The 14800-nt window shown below is 45.5% G+C and overlaps 1 protein-coding gene across 2 annotated transcripts in view; it reads left to right on the top strand.

Moving 5' to 3' along the window:
* Positions 1–14800, top strand: part of LOC126210181 (uncharacterized) — a 178254-nt gene that overhangs the window by 104027 nt on the left and 59427 nt on the right. For both annotated transcript variants that reach the window (XM_049939345.1, XM_049939346.1), the window contains exon 3: positions 7231–7416. In XM_049939345.1, coding sequence (XP_049795302.1) covers positions 7231–7416 — 186 coding nt within the window. The remainder of the gene's footprint in view (positions 1–7230; positions 7417–14800) is intronic.

The raw sequence follows: 14800 nt of genomic DNA, 5'->3' as shown, positions 1-14800 counted from the left end.
CTAGAGGAGAGAATGTAAGGATGTAGAGGCTTATCTCAATAGGGGTAAGATAGATACTGCCTATAGGAAAATTAAAGATACCTTTGGAGAAAAGAGAACCACTTGTATGAATATCAAGAGCTCAGATGGAAACCCAGTTCTAAGCAAAGAAGGGAAAGCAGAAAGGTGGAAGGAGTATTACGGAAATGGAAGAGGATGTAGATGAAATGGGAGATACGATACTGCGTGAAGAGTTTGACAGAGCACTGAAAGACCTGAGTCGAAACAAGGCCCCGGGAGTAGACAACATTCCATTAGAACTACTGACGGCCTTGGGAGAGCCAGTCCTGACAAAACTCTACCATCTGGTGAGCAAGATGTATGACACAGGCGAAATACCCTCAGACTTCAAGAAGAATATAATATTTTCTTAGACTTTCCCGGCAATTTGATGACGATCTCATGGAAATCGGGTTTTCTGCCGGATATCAGCATCTTCCAAACACGATATTTCGATGTCATTACTTGAAGTCTTCATCAGGTGTTCCCTGAGACTGGCTGCTTGCTGGACCGGGTCGCATATTTATGCCTGCCCGGTGCCTGCTGTTCTGTTTGCCGTTCCCTAGTCGGTCCGCGCCCGCGACTCGCGCTATGCTGCCGCTCTAGGTGTTCCCTATTCCGTCCGCTCCCAATCCGGCCGCCTCCAACTGCGGTCGTGGCCTCCTGGTGTTCCCTTCTCGTCTGCACCCACGAGTGGCGCTCCCCTGCTGCTCTGGACGTTCCCTATTCCGTCCGCGCCCGCTCTGGTCGCCTCCAACTGCGGCTGAGGCTTCCTGGTGTTCCCTTCTTGGTTCATGCCCGCAGTGTGCGGATGTCTGAGGCTTGTTGTTGGTGTTGGAAACATATTTTCTCCGGTATAGCTTCAGCAGTTCAAATGGCAGGTTCCATGCAGTGCTTAGCTGGTATCCTGCTTCCCGGTTAATCAGGTTTTGTGCCATCTTTATCTCTATAGATTCAGTGATGACACTATCCCAGAACCTGGGGGTCTGGACCATGACCTTGGTGTTCTCATAGTCCATGAAATGTTCCAACTCTAGGCAGTGTTCTGCTATTGCTGATTTTGTGGCCTGCCTTAGCCTGGTATGTCGCTGGTGTTCCTTACATCTGATTTCCACCGTTCTAGTCGTTTGGCCAATGTAGGACATTCCGCATTCACAAGGAATATTGTAAATGCCAGGCTTCCTTAAGCCCAGGTCATCTTTGACTGTTCCAAGTAAAGCCCTGATTTTGCTAGGTGGGCAGAAGACACTCGTGATGTTATGTTTCATTAGTATTCTGCTGATCTTGGCAGAAACAGGCCCGGCATACGGTAAAAATGCCAGCTTCTCGATTTCTTCTTCTTGCTCGTTCTCCGGTGTATCCTGACGTCTGGCGGGATGTAGAGCTCTGCGGATGTCCCTGGATGAGAATCCGTTGTTAGCAAACACCTTTTGAAGATGTTCAAGTTCCCCTGCCAGGCTGTCAGTCAGACAGTGTCTTGGCTCGGTGTACGAGTGTTCTAAGCACCCCGGTCTTGTGTGCTGGGTGGTGGCAGCTGTCGGCCTGTAGGTATAAGTGTGTGTGTGTGTTGGCTTTCGGTACACACTGTGGCTGAAGGTGCCATCCGCCTTCTTCTTCATCAGGACATCCAGAAACGGAAGCTGACTGTCCTTTTCTAGCTCCATGGTGAATTTAATATTCGGATGCCTTGAGTTCAGGTGGTTCAGGAAGTCTTCCAGTTTTTCGTGACCGTGGGGCCATATGACAAATGTGTCATCAACGTATCTCAGGAAGCATGTTGGCTGGTAAGTGGCAGCTGTAAGAGCCTCGTCCTCGAACTTCTCCATAAACAGGTTGGCCACTACTGGTGACAAGGGGCTACCCATCGCCACCCCTTCAGTCTGTTCATAGAATTGACCTCCACATAGGAAGTAAGTCGATGTTTGGATATGCTTAAACAGATCCAGCACAGCTCCATCAAACTTCTCACTGATTAAGTCAAGCGTGTCCTTAAGGGGCACTCTGGTGAACAGGGACACCACGTCAAAACTGACCATTAAATCTGCATCTGAGAAACGTAGGTTTTTAAGACGTTCCACAAAGTCCCGTGAGTTGCGGATGTGGTGTGCACACTTCCCCACATATGGTGCCAACATTTTCTTGAGATATGTTGCAGCTGGGTAGGTGGCTGCCCCAATATTGCTCACAGTGGGTCGTAGTGGTACACCCTCTTTGTGGATTTTAGGTAGTCCATAGAGTCTGGGTGGTACTGGTGCCTTGGATTTCATTTGTTTGATAACTTTCTCAGGCCAGCCAGTTTCCTTCAGCAGAGACTTGGTTTTTCTGTCCACCCTGTCAGTTGGATCCTGCTTTAGTGGTTTGTAAGCCGGGTCCTCCAGAAGTCGCCGGATCTTCAGGTCATAGTCACCTTTCTGCAGTATGACTGTGGAGTTCCCTTTGTCTGCTGGTAATACCACCATGTCGTCATCTTCTCGTAATCTTCTGAGGGCCATCCTCTCGTCTCTTGAGATGTTGGACTTAGGCAGCCTGGTTCTGGTAAGGGCTCTGCATGTCTCTCTCTGAATCTCTTCAGCCGTACTTGAGGGTAGTGTGTTGACGACTTGTTCCACAGAGCTGATGAAATTGGCTACCGGTAGATCTCTAGGAGTGACAGCGAAATTTAGCCCCCTGCCAAGAACCTTCAGGGTAGCTTCATCCAGTGTTCTATCACTCAAATTTACAACCTTGCGAGTCTCATGATTTTGTTGCAATCTGCTGTTCAGGCGTTCAAATTTTGCCAATTGTCGGGCTGTAACATTGTCTTAATGCATGCTGCTAGTGACCAAGACACTCCATCAATTCTGTCCCAATCCTCTTGCGCTGGTTTGGCAGCCATGTACAGATGTAGATGCAACAGCTCCCTGGACGTGACATCAAGTTTATGGCAGATGTCACGGACTCTTTCTCTCACCAGAGCGATGCTGGCTCGGTGCTTGATCCTGTTGGCCGCCCTAGACGTAATATGATGTTTGATTTTGGCAAATACAGGTACCACATCTCCATCTCTGCACCTGAGGAGGAAGTTGAGTGAGCCCACCATCCTCTCTTTGCGTTGTCGCAGCTTGTCCAGTTTCTTCATATTGCAGCACATTTTCTCCCCGTAGCGTCTTGTGATGTAATTTCTTAGACTTTCCTGGCGATTTGATGACATCTCGTGGAAATCGGGTGTTCTGCCAGATATCAGCGTCTTCCAAACACGATATTTCGACGTCATTACTTGACGTCTTCATCAGGTGTGGACGGAATAGGGAACGTCCAGAGTGGCAGGGGAGCGCCACTCACGGGCGCGGACAGAGAAGGCAACACCAGGAGGCCACGACCACAGTTGGAGGCGGCCGGATTGGGAGCGGACGGAATAGGGAACACCTAGAGTGGCAGCATAGCGCGAGTCGCGGGCGCGGTCTGACTAGGAAACGGCAAACAGAACAGCGGGCACCGGGCAGGCATAAATATGCGACCCGGTCCAGCAAGCAGCCAGTCTCAGGGAACACCTGATGAAGACGTCAAGTAATGACGTCGAAATATCGTGTTTGGAAGACGATGATATCCGGCAGAAAACCCGATTTCCACGAGATGTCAAGAATATAATAATTCCAATCCCAAAGAAAGTAGGTGTTGACAGATGTGAAAATTGCCGAACTATCAGTTTAATAAGTCACAGCTGCAAAATACTAACGTGAATTCTTTACAGACGAATGGAAAAAATGGTAGAAGTCGACCTTGGGAAAGATCAGTTTGGATACCGTAGAAATATTGGAACACGTGAGGCAATAATGACCTTACACCTTATCTTAGAAGAAAGATTAAGGAAAGGCAAAACTACGTTCCTAGCATTTGTAGACTTGGAGCAAGCTTTTGACAGTGTTGACTGGAATACTCTCTTTCAAATTCTGAAGGTGGCAGGGGTAAAATACAGGGAGCGAGAGGTTATTTACAATTTGTACAGAAACCAGATGGCAGTTATAAGAGTCGAGGGGCATGAAAGGGAAGCAGTGGTTGGGAAGGGAGTGAGACAGGGTTGTAGCCTATCCCCAATGTTATTCAATCTGTATGTTGAGCAAGCAGTAAAGGAAACAAAAGAAAAATTCGGAGTAGGTATTAAAATCCATGGAGAAGAAATAAAAACTTTGAGGTTCACCGATGACATTGTAATTCTGTCAGAGACAGCAAGGGACTTGGAAGAGCAGTTGAACGGAATGGACTGTGTCTTGAAAGGAGGATATAAGATGAACATCAACAAAAGTAAAATGAGGATCATGGAATGTAGTCGAATTAAGTCGGGTGATGCTGAGGGAGTTAGTTTAGGAAATGACACTTAAAGTAGTAAAGGAGTTTTGCTATTTGGGGAGCAAAATAACTGATGATGGTCGAAGTAGAGAGGATATAAAATGTAGACTGGCAATCGCAAGGAAAGCGTTTTTGAAGAAGAGAAATTTGTTAGCATCGAGTATTGATTTAAGTGCCAGGACGTCGTTTCTGAAAGTATTCGTATGGAGTGTAGCCATGTATGGAAGTGAAACATGGACGATAAATAGTTTGGACAAGAAGAAAATAGAAGCTTTTGAATTGTGGTGCTACAGAAGAATGCTGAAGATTAGATGGGTAGATCACATAACTAATGAGGAGATATTGAATAGAATAGGGGAGAAGAGGAGTTTGTGGCACAACTTGACAAGAAGACGGGACCAGTTGGTAGGGCATGATCTGAGGCATCATGGTATCACAACTTTAACATTGGAGGGCAGCGTGGAGGGTATAAATCGTAGAGGGAGATGGGAGATGAAGAGATGAATACACTAAGCAGATTCAGAAGGATGTAGGTTGCAGTAAGTACTGGGAGATGAAGAAGCTTGCACAGGATAGAGTAGCATGGAGAGCTGCATCAAACCAGTCTCAGGACTGAAGACCACAAAAAAAAAATTCGGAAAGGGGTATGGAGTTGGCTTATACAGGCAAACAGTGCAACTGTGCTTTTCAAGGAAGAGTACTATTAGCTTCTTGGTGATCTGACAAAAGTTCTCAGTTGGGTGCACGGAGTGGAGCAAGCAAGTGCTGCCCGCCACAGGCTAACACACAGACAACCAAAGGAAGAGTGGAAGTCGAGGGACAACAAGCTGCACTTTCCTTGCACAGTACTAGCACTATATGTGTGCTTACTGCTTCAGCATAGGAGAACAGTCACTTCCCTGTGCCTACCTTACACTCGGGCACTGTTTTTAGACTGCCATTGTCAGTGGCCCAAAATCGTGAGACTTTAACTTGCTTCAGCCAATCGAGAACTAGAGAGTTCTCTGTCAGAAGATCACGAGTGACGAGTGAGTAGTACTGTCTCCCTTTTCTCTGTTACCATTAACAGTATAACATCCACATTGAAGCAGTGAGTGCTCTATTTTTGTAGACAGCGTATCCTCCAACCCAGCAACGTGGCAGGTGCAACTGTCATTAGACACGGTAGGAGTAGACTAAGCACTCAGGCTCCTAGTTCACCCCCTGCGGGTCCGGGGATTAGAATAGGCCCGAGGTATTCCTGCCTGTCGTAAGAGGCGACTAAAAGGAGTCCCTCCCCCTCAAGGGGGTAGTTACCGCCTGCGTCCAGAGACGGACGGTTCCACGACCTCTATTTGCGGTCATTTTGCTTTTTCACTTCTCGTTTCTTCCTTCCTTTGGTTGGTTGCTCTCTTTGCTCTTCTCCATCTCACTGTCTTCCTTACTCTTTCCCTTGTCTTCTTCTCCTTGCCTTCTCATTGCCTTCTTCTCCTTGCCTTCTCTGGTCTCCGCCTCGGCATTTGAGACAGTCTGTCCTCTCTCTCCCTCTCTCTCTTCTTGTTCCTCTTCTTCCTTCCTCCCTGTGCGCGCCTGAAGGCCGACCCACGCGTTCGCACGCGTAGCCGGTGACGGGGTAACGCGTAATTCCCCGCCCTGGGTAGACAAGTAAGGCACGCACATACCCCCTGGTATAGGCCAGGCCTGGGGAGGGGTGATTGCCTGAGCTGATACCTTCTGACCATGCCGATTGGTCCCTCCGTCTGTTTCTCGGGAGGTGTGACCTGAGGTGTAAACATTCACCTAAGGCAGGAGTGCCCTCTGAGAGGGTCCCCACAAGGAAGGAGCGCGCCATCGGAGACGCTGGCAATCGTGGGGGATTCCTCCGCAATGGATTTCTCTTCTTCTTCTCTCTCGACTTCTGCCCATAAACGGAAACTTAACCAGCCACCAGTGACAAAAGTACTACCGCCTGCCCCACAGTTCCTCGTAGTTTCTCGATCTGAGGACAGCAAGGATTTTTCCTCTGTCAACCCTTTCGTTATCCAGAAGGGCGTAGATGCCATAGCCGGATCTGTCAAGTCGCGTACCAGGTTGCATAATGGTACCTTGTTACTAGAAACTGAGAGCGCCTTTCAGGCACAAAAACTGCTTCGGGCCACACTCCTGTACACGTTCCCTGTCTGGGTGGAGGCTCACCGAACTTTGAATTCGTCTCGTGGTGTGGTCTATACTAGATCCCTCGACGGCTTGACTGACGAGGAGATTCAATCTTTCCTCGCTGAGCAGGGCGTGACGGCTGTCCATAGGGTCATGAAAAAGGTCAACAATGACCTTGTACCAACCCGGACACTTTTCTTGACCTTTGACAGTGTTCAGCTGCCGTCGCGTATCAAAGCGGGCTACGAGGTTATTTCTGTTCGCCCCTATGTCCCGACACCTACGCGATGCTACCAGTGTCAGCATTTTAATCACACTCGCCAGTCTTGTTCCAATGCGGCTAAATGTGTCACTTGTGGCAGGGATGCCCATGAGGGTGACTGTCCACCTCCGTCTCCTCGTTGTGTGAACTGTCGGGGTGACCATGCAGCGTCCTCCCGCGACTGTCCCATCTACAAGGAAGAACGCTGTATCCAAGAAATTCGGGTCCAAGAGAAAGTGTCCACCTCGGCTGCTCGCAAGCTATTTGCTAGTAGGAAGCCCACACTGCTCCCAGCGGGAAAGTACAGTACTGTCCTCGCCTCTCCTCGGACTACCAGGGAGGTGGCGACGCAGACATGCGATCTGACCTTCGGCACCACGGTCGTCCGTTCGGCCTGTGCTAAGATCTTACGGAGTACTCATAATGCTGGTAAAACTTAGAGATAAAATCTTTTTTGTGTCTTCTAGATCAAAGAAGACTTGTTGCATCTCAGTCCTGTGTTTCTGGCCACCGGGCGGTGTGTGATAGCTGTGTCCTGGCCAGAGGGAATACTACCACACCTGGTTGCGGCGTGCTCGGCAGAAGTGCATAACGTCTGCAGAGACAAGATGCTGCACAAACTAGTTCAGCGAGAAGAGGGCCCTGCTGGGAAGGTGAGCTTTAGTACAGTAGTGTGCCTGATAAACTTCGTTACGTATGTGTTATATAACAGTTACTTGCAAGCAAAGATTATTTTTAGCTACATATTCTCCACTGAACTTAGAGATTTCATTCCATTGGATTCCATTCCTTTCTATAAATCAGAAAAGAAGTTGACATCTAGCTCTCCATATTATTAGTTTTTGGTACAGATAATCTACATCTGAGCCTAATGTTTTTTCTCAAAACTATTTTTTGATGTAAAGAAACAGAACAGAATCACATTTCAGTCAGATATGGTGAATACAGTAATGTAAGTGAGGAACCGTATTGAAGTCCATCACAAAAACAGATGTGTGAGCTGGCGTATTGTCCTCATGCAGAACCCTGTTTTGCATCATTCATTTATTTACAGATTTCATTCCATTAATCCCCTCGAGAAAGATAGCCTTTGGCAGTGTGGAATGAGCCATGTTGTACATTGTAAGTCAGAAGCAGCCACTGCAGGCAACATTGTGAACTATACTAACAACATATTACGATTAGTGCTAATCTAAGCTCATTGATGATTACAAGTGCTGCTCAGTAAAGAATGATCGCACCTTTACTTGTCCTCATAATTTTGACATCCTTCTCAAAGTAGTCTCCTTCGACTGTGAAGCCCTTGTCCCAGCATATCTGCCAGTCTGCAAATACGTGCTGGAAACCATTTTTAAATAGGTCCTTCAGAATCTCCTGTCCAGCCTTCACTACTGCTTCTGACAATGGAAAATGTTTTTTTACAAAGGCATTTCTTCAGATCAGGAAATAAGAGTCACAAGGGTCTAAATTTGGACTATTGAGAGGTTGAGGTATGCACTTCACATTGGTTTTTGCAAGAGATTGGTAACAATATTTGTAGTACCAGGGGTACCAGTATGAAATGAGCGTTAAGATACAAATGTGTCGATAGGGAACGTTTGTTGTGACCGAGCCTTAATCTTTTTTGTTTGGTTGGTATGACATCTGTCAAAGATATTTAGTATACATCAAGTCATGGAACAAACAACATCATATGTTTTCATCATGTTAACAATGTCGAATTTTGTACCAGAAAGTGATGATTTGCGGAAAGCATTAAGCTTCTGTTTTCGTTTGAAAAAAAGTGCTGCAGAGTCGCATCGAATGCTTGTCGAGGCAAATGGTGATCATGCTGCATCAGAAGCAACGTGCAAAAGATGGTTTCAACGGTTCAGAAATAATGATTTTGATGTAAGAAATGAAGAACATGGAAGGCCACCAAAAAAGTTCGAAGACACCAAATTGCAAGCAATATTGGATGATCATACTTTGAGTCAGAAGCAGTCGGCAGCAAAGCTAAATGTTGCACAGCAAACAATTTCTGACCGTTTGAAAGCTATGGGAAAGATTCAAAATTGTGGAAAATGGGTGCCACATGAATTGAATGAAAGACAGATGGAAACCCGAAAAACCATTTGTCAAATTTTGCTTCAAAAACATGAAAGAAAATCAATTTTTCATCGAAATGTTACTGGTGATGAAAAATGGATTTATTTTAAGAATCCTAAATGGGAAAAATCGTGGGTAAATCCGGGACAACCATCAACATCGACTGCAAAACGAGATCGATTCGGCAAGAAGACAATGCTCTGTGTTTGGTGGGATCAGAAAGGTGTGGTGTATCATGAACTCCTAAAACCCAGTGAAACTGTGAGTACTAATTGCTACAGACAACAAATGATCAATTTGAATTATGCATTGATCGAAAAAAGACCAGAACGGGCCAGAAGACATGGCAAAGTAATTTTTTTACACGACAATGCACCTGCACACAAAGCAAAACTGGTTCAGGATACAATCAAAACACTTGGCTGGGAGCTGCTACGCCACCCGCCGTATTCACCGGACTTGGTCCCTTCGGACTACCATTTGTTTTCATCAATGGGACACGAACTGGCTGAGGTACACTTCGATTCCTACGAAGAAATCGAAAATTGGGTATCTGATTGGTTTGCTTCAAAAGACGAACATTTCTATTGGCGTGGTGTCCACAAATTGCCAGAAAGATGGTTAAAATGTATAGAAAGCAATGGTCAGTAATTTGAATAAAATGTTTTTACTTTCAAATTCAAAATTTGTGTTTCATTTTCACAAAAAAAAAAAAAAAAAAAAAAAAAACGCGCATTTCATACCGGTACACGTGGTATGTGGTTGGTTGTTCATTACTGTTGCACAGCATTCAGCCTGTATCGTGGATATATAGCCTTTTTCATCTAATGTGGACTTACAAACTTTTTCAGGATATCTGTGTCATATTGTAAAGTTGTTGATGTGTGTACAGATAGAACATGCTGGTAAACTATTCCATGAACATAAAACACTGAGATGGCCAAAACTTTCCCAGCAAAAGCAACAACTTTTGCTTTATTGGGTCTTCATGATGGAAATTTCCGCACTGAACTTCGCTCTTTGCTCTCAGGATCAAAATGACATAGCCTAGTTTCATCAGCAGTGTTTGCCTTTGAAAGAAACTGTGGATCTCTGTCTAACATCAATTTTAACTCCATTCTGAAGTGCACACGAATGTTCTTTCATTCGAGAATCGACATTCTTGGAACCCACTGCACACAAACACATCTTGTGTAAACTTTCTGTCACCAAGTTGTAGATGGCACCCAGTGAAATTTTCTGTATTTCAGAAAGTGTTCATAAAGCTATTCGCCAATCCTCTCTCACAATGGCACCAGCAATGCTAATGTTCTCTTGTGTAAGAGCAGTAACTGGAGTGCTGGGTCCTCCTCCTTTTGAAACTGATTGTCTACTCTCTGCAAACATATTAAACCATCTTCCAGCCATGCTACGAGGAAGAACAGACTCTTCATCGGCCTCCTGTAACATCATATGGGCCTCAGCTGAAGGTTTGTTGAAATGAAAGCAGAATTGCAAAGCTGGATGTTGTTCATCGCATGTCACCTTTGTTGTTGTGGTAGACAGTGTAGCAGATCTTAACGACTCTACATCAAAGACTTAATTGAAATGCCGAAAATTTGCCTCTTGTGTATATTCCACTAACTATGGGAATTTCATTTTTCTAATATTTTGAAAAATATGAAAACGATGTTCAACTCACTCTTGTTCCTCTTCCTGTTTGAGTTTCTGCGTGCATATTTTGTTGGCGTAATTTTATGGTGAAATAAAATTAAATGTTCGTTCACTGTTCACAAAGGTGCCTCTGGTGGACTCACTACACCTCACTGGCAATATGTTTGGTGCAGACATTACAGCGTAGTTTGAGCACACTCTCTCCTCTACATATTTTATATTTAACAACGAATTTTACGAACAATCTGATGGTGTCGCCATGGGGAGTCCTTTGTCTCCCCTGGTGGCCAATCTTTTTATGGAGGATTTTGAGGAGAGAGCACTCGACTCTGCCACTTTTAAACCGACAGTATTTTGGCGGTACGTTGACGACACTTTTATAGTGTGGCCTGATGGTCTGGACCGTCTCCAAGAATTTTTACGTCACATGAACTCCATATATGAAAACATAAAGTTTACCATGGAGATAGAGAAAGATGGTTGCCATTTTTAGACTTCTTGGTGCGACGCAAGAGTGATGGCACACTTGGTCACTCGGTGTACAGAAAGCCCACTCATACAGACCTATATCTAAAAGCTGCTAGTTGCCACCATCCAGCACAAACAATGGGCGTTCTCAAAACCTTGGTCCACCGTGCCCATACTATCTCTGACGCCAACAGTCTTCAAGCGGAACTGGAACACCTGCAAAAAGTATTTCTGAAGAATGGCTTTTCACCTAGGCAATTGAACAGAGTGATGAAGACCTACAAACGACAGAACAAGGAAGAGGAAGAGGCTTTCAGGTCGACTGTTTATCTACCATTTATTGGGAATATTTCCTCACAGATAGGCAGAATATTGAGAAAGTATCAAGTGAGAGTCATCTTTCGTCCTCCTTCCAAAATTTCATCACTGGTGGGATCCGTTAAAGACGACCTGAGCCTGCGTGAACCAGGTGTTTACAAAATTCCGTGTGAATGCGGCAAATCATATATAGGGCAAACGACACGAACTGTGCAGGAACGCATTGTGGAACACCAATGGCATACTCGCCTTCTCCAACCCACCAAGTCCGCAATCGCCGAACATTGTATTTCCACAGACCATTCCATGAATTACGACGACACAAAAATTTTGGCCCATACATCAAACTTTTGGAGCTCGATTATCAATGAATCTGTGGAAATTAGATTGTCTGACAACGAGACTCTCATCAATCGAGATAGCGGTTATCAGCTAAACTCTGCTTGGAATCCTGTTATAGAGAAACTTCGTAGTCGACGTAGTTATCTGCATAAAGATGGAAATCTACCTGATACCGATACGCCAGGCTTTCACAGTGGAGGGCGCAAGGCGCAGCGCACGGAGCCGCTATGAACGCGCATGCTGAGCAGCGCATGCGCAATGTCACCTCAGAAGGCTTTAAATAGCGGAGCTCAGCACGTACTCGCCAGTACTACTACAGTGGCATTCACCTGAAGATGGCCAGAAGACTCTGCGCCGAAATATCGTGGCAGAACGTTACTGATATCCGGCAGTTCTCCCGTGTTTTTATGGAACAATCAGCACGCCGGGAAAGCTTTAAACATCACAACAATAATTAGATGCTTAAAATGCTTTGTTTTATTTAGTGGAGCTATAGTTAATACCATACTCCACTAATTAAAAATATTTTTATGTACTTTTCAGCCTGTTGAATTAATTGTAGGTAGACAGTTTGGTGACGCAATGATTGTGTACCAGAAGGACACTGTTGTTTCCAAATTACAACATACATAATTCGAGCCTGAGTGTTTTAAAATTACGACATCCAATCATAACTATTATTTTCCTCCATAGCTAGTGTTTCCAAGCTCCTTTTTCTTTAACTACAACCTTTGGCTATGATCATCTCAATGTTCCGACTAGTAAAGGTATCTCATGGCACCAAAGATAAATTTGTGCCATATCATTGGATTTAGCAGCAAAATATTTTCCTTTTCTTGTAGGGTATGCAATGTTACCCTCCGTTGTCAGAAATTTACCTTTCAAACATTTAACCTTTAAAGGGTGTACTATCATATGAAAGGAAGATATACAATACGATGGTACTCAACTGGCTCAGCCTGCCAGCCTCTCACAGCTAAGAACCAGGAGTGCCAACAATGAAATTAGCACAGTGTGTTTGGTACATATTAAATAATAAAATATCACAAGATTAAATTCTTGTGTGAGAGATTAAGACCGTAAAAAAATTATGATCATTCTTTATTGAACTGCCTTTATCTATGAATTACTGCAAGGTTACTATATATCATTAGAATAAACAACGTACTTTAAAAAAAGGCCGCTGCTTTTCCTCTTGCATTACTAAACTGCTCTTTTTATTTCCCCGAAAGCGCTGGCAGGTCGATAGACACACAAACACACACACAAAATTCAAGCTTTCGCAACAAACTGTTGCCTCATTAGGAAAGAGGGAAGGAGAGGGAAAGACGAAAGGATGTGGGTTTTAAGGGAGAGGGTAAGGAGTCATTCCAATCCCGGGAGTGGAAAGACTTACCTTAGAGGGGAAAAAGGACGGGTATACACTCGCGCACACACACACACACATATCTATCCACACATATACAGACACAAGCAGACATATTTAAAGACAAAGAGTTTGGGCAGAGATGTCAGTCGAGGCAGAAGTGAAGAGGCAAAGATGATGTTGAATGACAGGTGAGGTATGAGTGGCGGCAACTTGAAATTAGCGGAGATTGAGGCCTGGTGGGTAACGGGAAGAGAGGATATATTGAAGAGCAAGTTCCCATCTCCGGAGTTCGGATAGGTTGGTGTTGGTGGGAAGTATCCAGATAACCCGGACGGTGTAACACTGTGCCAAGATGTGCTGGCCGTGCACCAAGGCATGTTTAGCCACAGGGTGATCCTCATTACCAACAAACACTGTCTGCCTGTGTCCATTCATGCGAATGGACAGTTTGTTGCTGGTCATTCCCACATAGAACGCATTACAGTGTAGGTAGGTCAGTTGGTAAATTACGTGGGTGCTTTCACACATGGCTCTGCCTTTGATCGTGTACACCTTCCGGGTTACAGGACTGGAGTAGGTGGTGGTGGGAGGGTGCATGGGACAGGTTTTACACCGGGGGCGGTTACAAGGATAGGAGCCAGAGGGTAGGGAAGGTGGTTTGGGGATTTCATAGGGATGAACTAACAGGTTACGAAGGTTAGGTGGACGGCGGAAAGACACTCTTGGTGGAGTGGGGAGGATTTCGTGAAGGATGGATCTCATTTCAGGGCAGGATTTGAGGAAGTCGTATCCCTGCTGGAGAGCCACATTCAGAGTCTGGTCCAGTCCCGGAAAGTATCCTGTCACAAGTGGGGCACTTTTGTGGTTCTTCTGTGGGGGATTCTGGGTTCGAGGGGATGAGGAGGTGGCTCTGGTTATTTGCTTCCGTACCAGGTCGGGAGGGTAGTTGCGAGATGCGAAAGCTGTTGTCAGGTTGTGGGTGTAATGGTTCAGGGATTCCGGACTGTAGCAGATTCGTTTGCCACGAAGACCTAGGCTGTAGGGAAGGGACCGTTTGATGTGGAATGGGTGGCAGCTGTCATAATAGAGGTACTGTTGCTTGTTGGTGGGTTTGATGTGGACGGACGTGTGAAGCTGGCCATTGGACAGGTGGTCAACGTGAAGGAAAGTGGCATGGGATTTGGAGTAGGACCAGGTGAATCTGATGGAACCAAAGGAGTTGAGGTTGGAGAGGAAAATCTGGAGTTCTTCTTCACTGTGAGTCCAGATCATGAAGATGTCATCAATAAATCTGTACCAAACTTTGGGTTGGCAGGCCTGGGTAACCAAGAGGGCTTCCTCTAAGCGACCCATGAATAGTTTGGCGTACGAGGGGGCCATCCTGGTACCCAGGGCTGTTCCCTTTAATTGTTGGTATGTCTGGCCTTCAAAAGTGAAGAAGTTGTGGGTCAGGATGAAGCTGGCTAAGGTGATGAGGAAAGAGGTTTTAGGTAGGGTGGCAGGTCATCGGCGTGAAAGGAAATGCTCCATCGCAGCGAGGCCCTGGACGTGCGGAATATTTGTGTATAAGGAAGTGGCATCAATGGTTACAAGGATGGTTTCCGGGGGTAACAGATTGGGTAAGGATTCGAGGCGTTCGAGAAAGTGGTTGGTGTCTTTGATGAAGGATGGGAGACTGCATGTAATGGGTTGAAGGTGTTGATATACGTAGGCAGAGATACGTTCTGTGGGGGCTTGGTAACCAGCTACAATGGGGCGGCCGGGATGATTGGGTTTGTGGATTTTAGGTAGAAGGTAGG

This window comes from Schistocerca nitens, chromosome 10, assembly GCF_023898315.1.
Source record: "Schistocerca nitens isolate TAMUIC-IGC-003100 chromosome 10, iqSchNite1.1, whole genome shotgun sequence".
Lineage (NCBI taxonomy): Eukaryota > Metazoa > Arthropoda > Insecta > Orthoptera > Acrididae > Schistocerca > Schistocerca nitens.
This window is presented reverse-complemented; position numbering and strand designations above follow the sequence as displayed.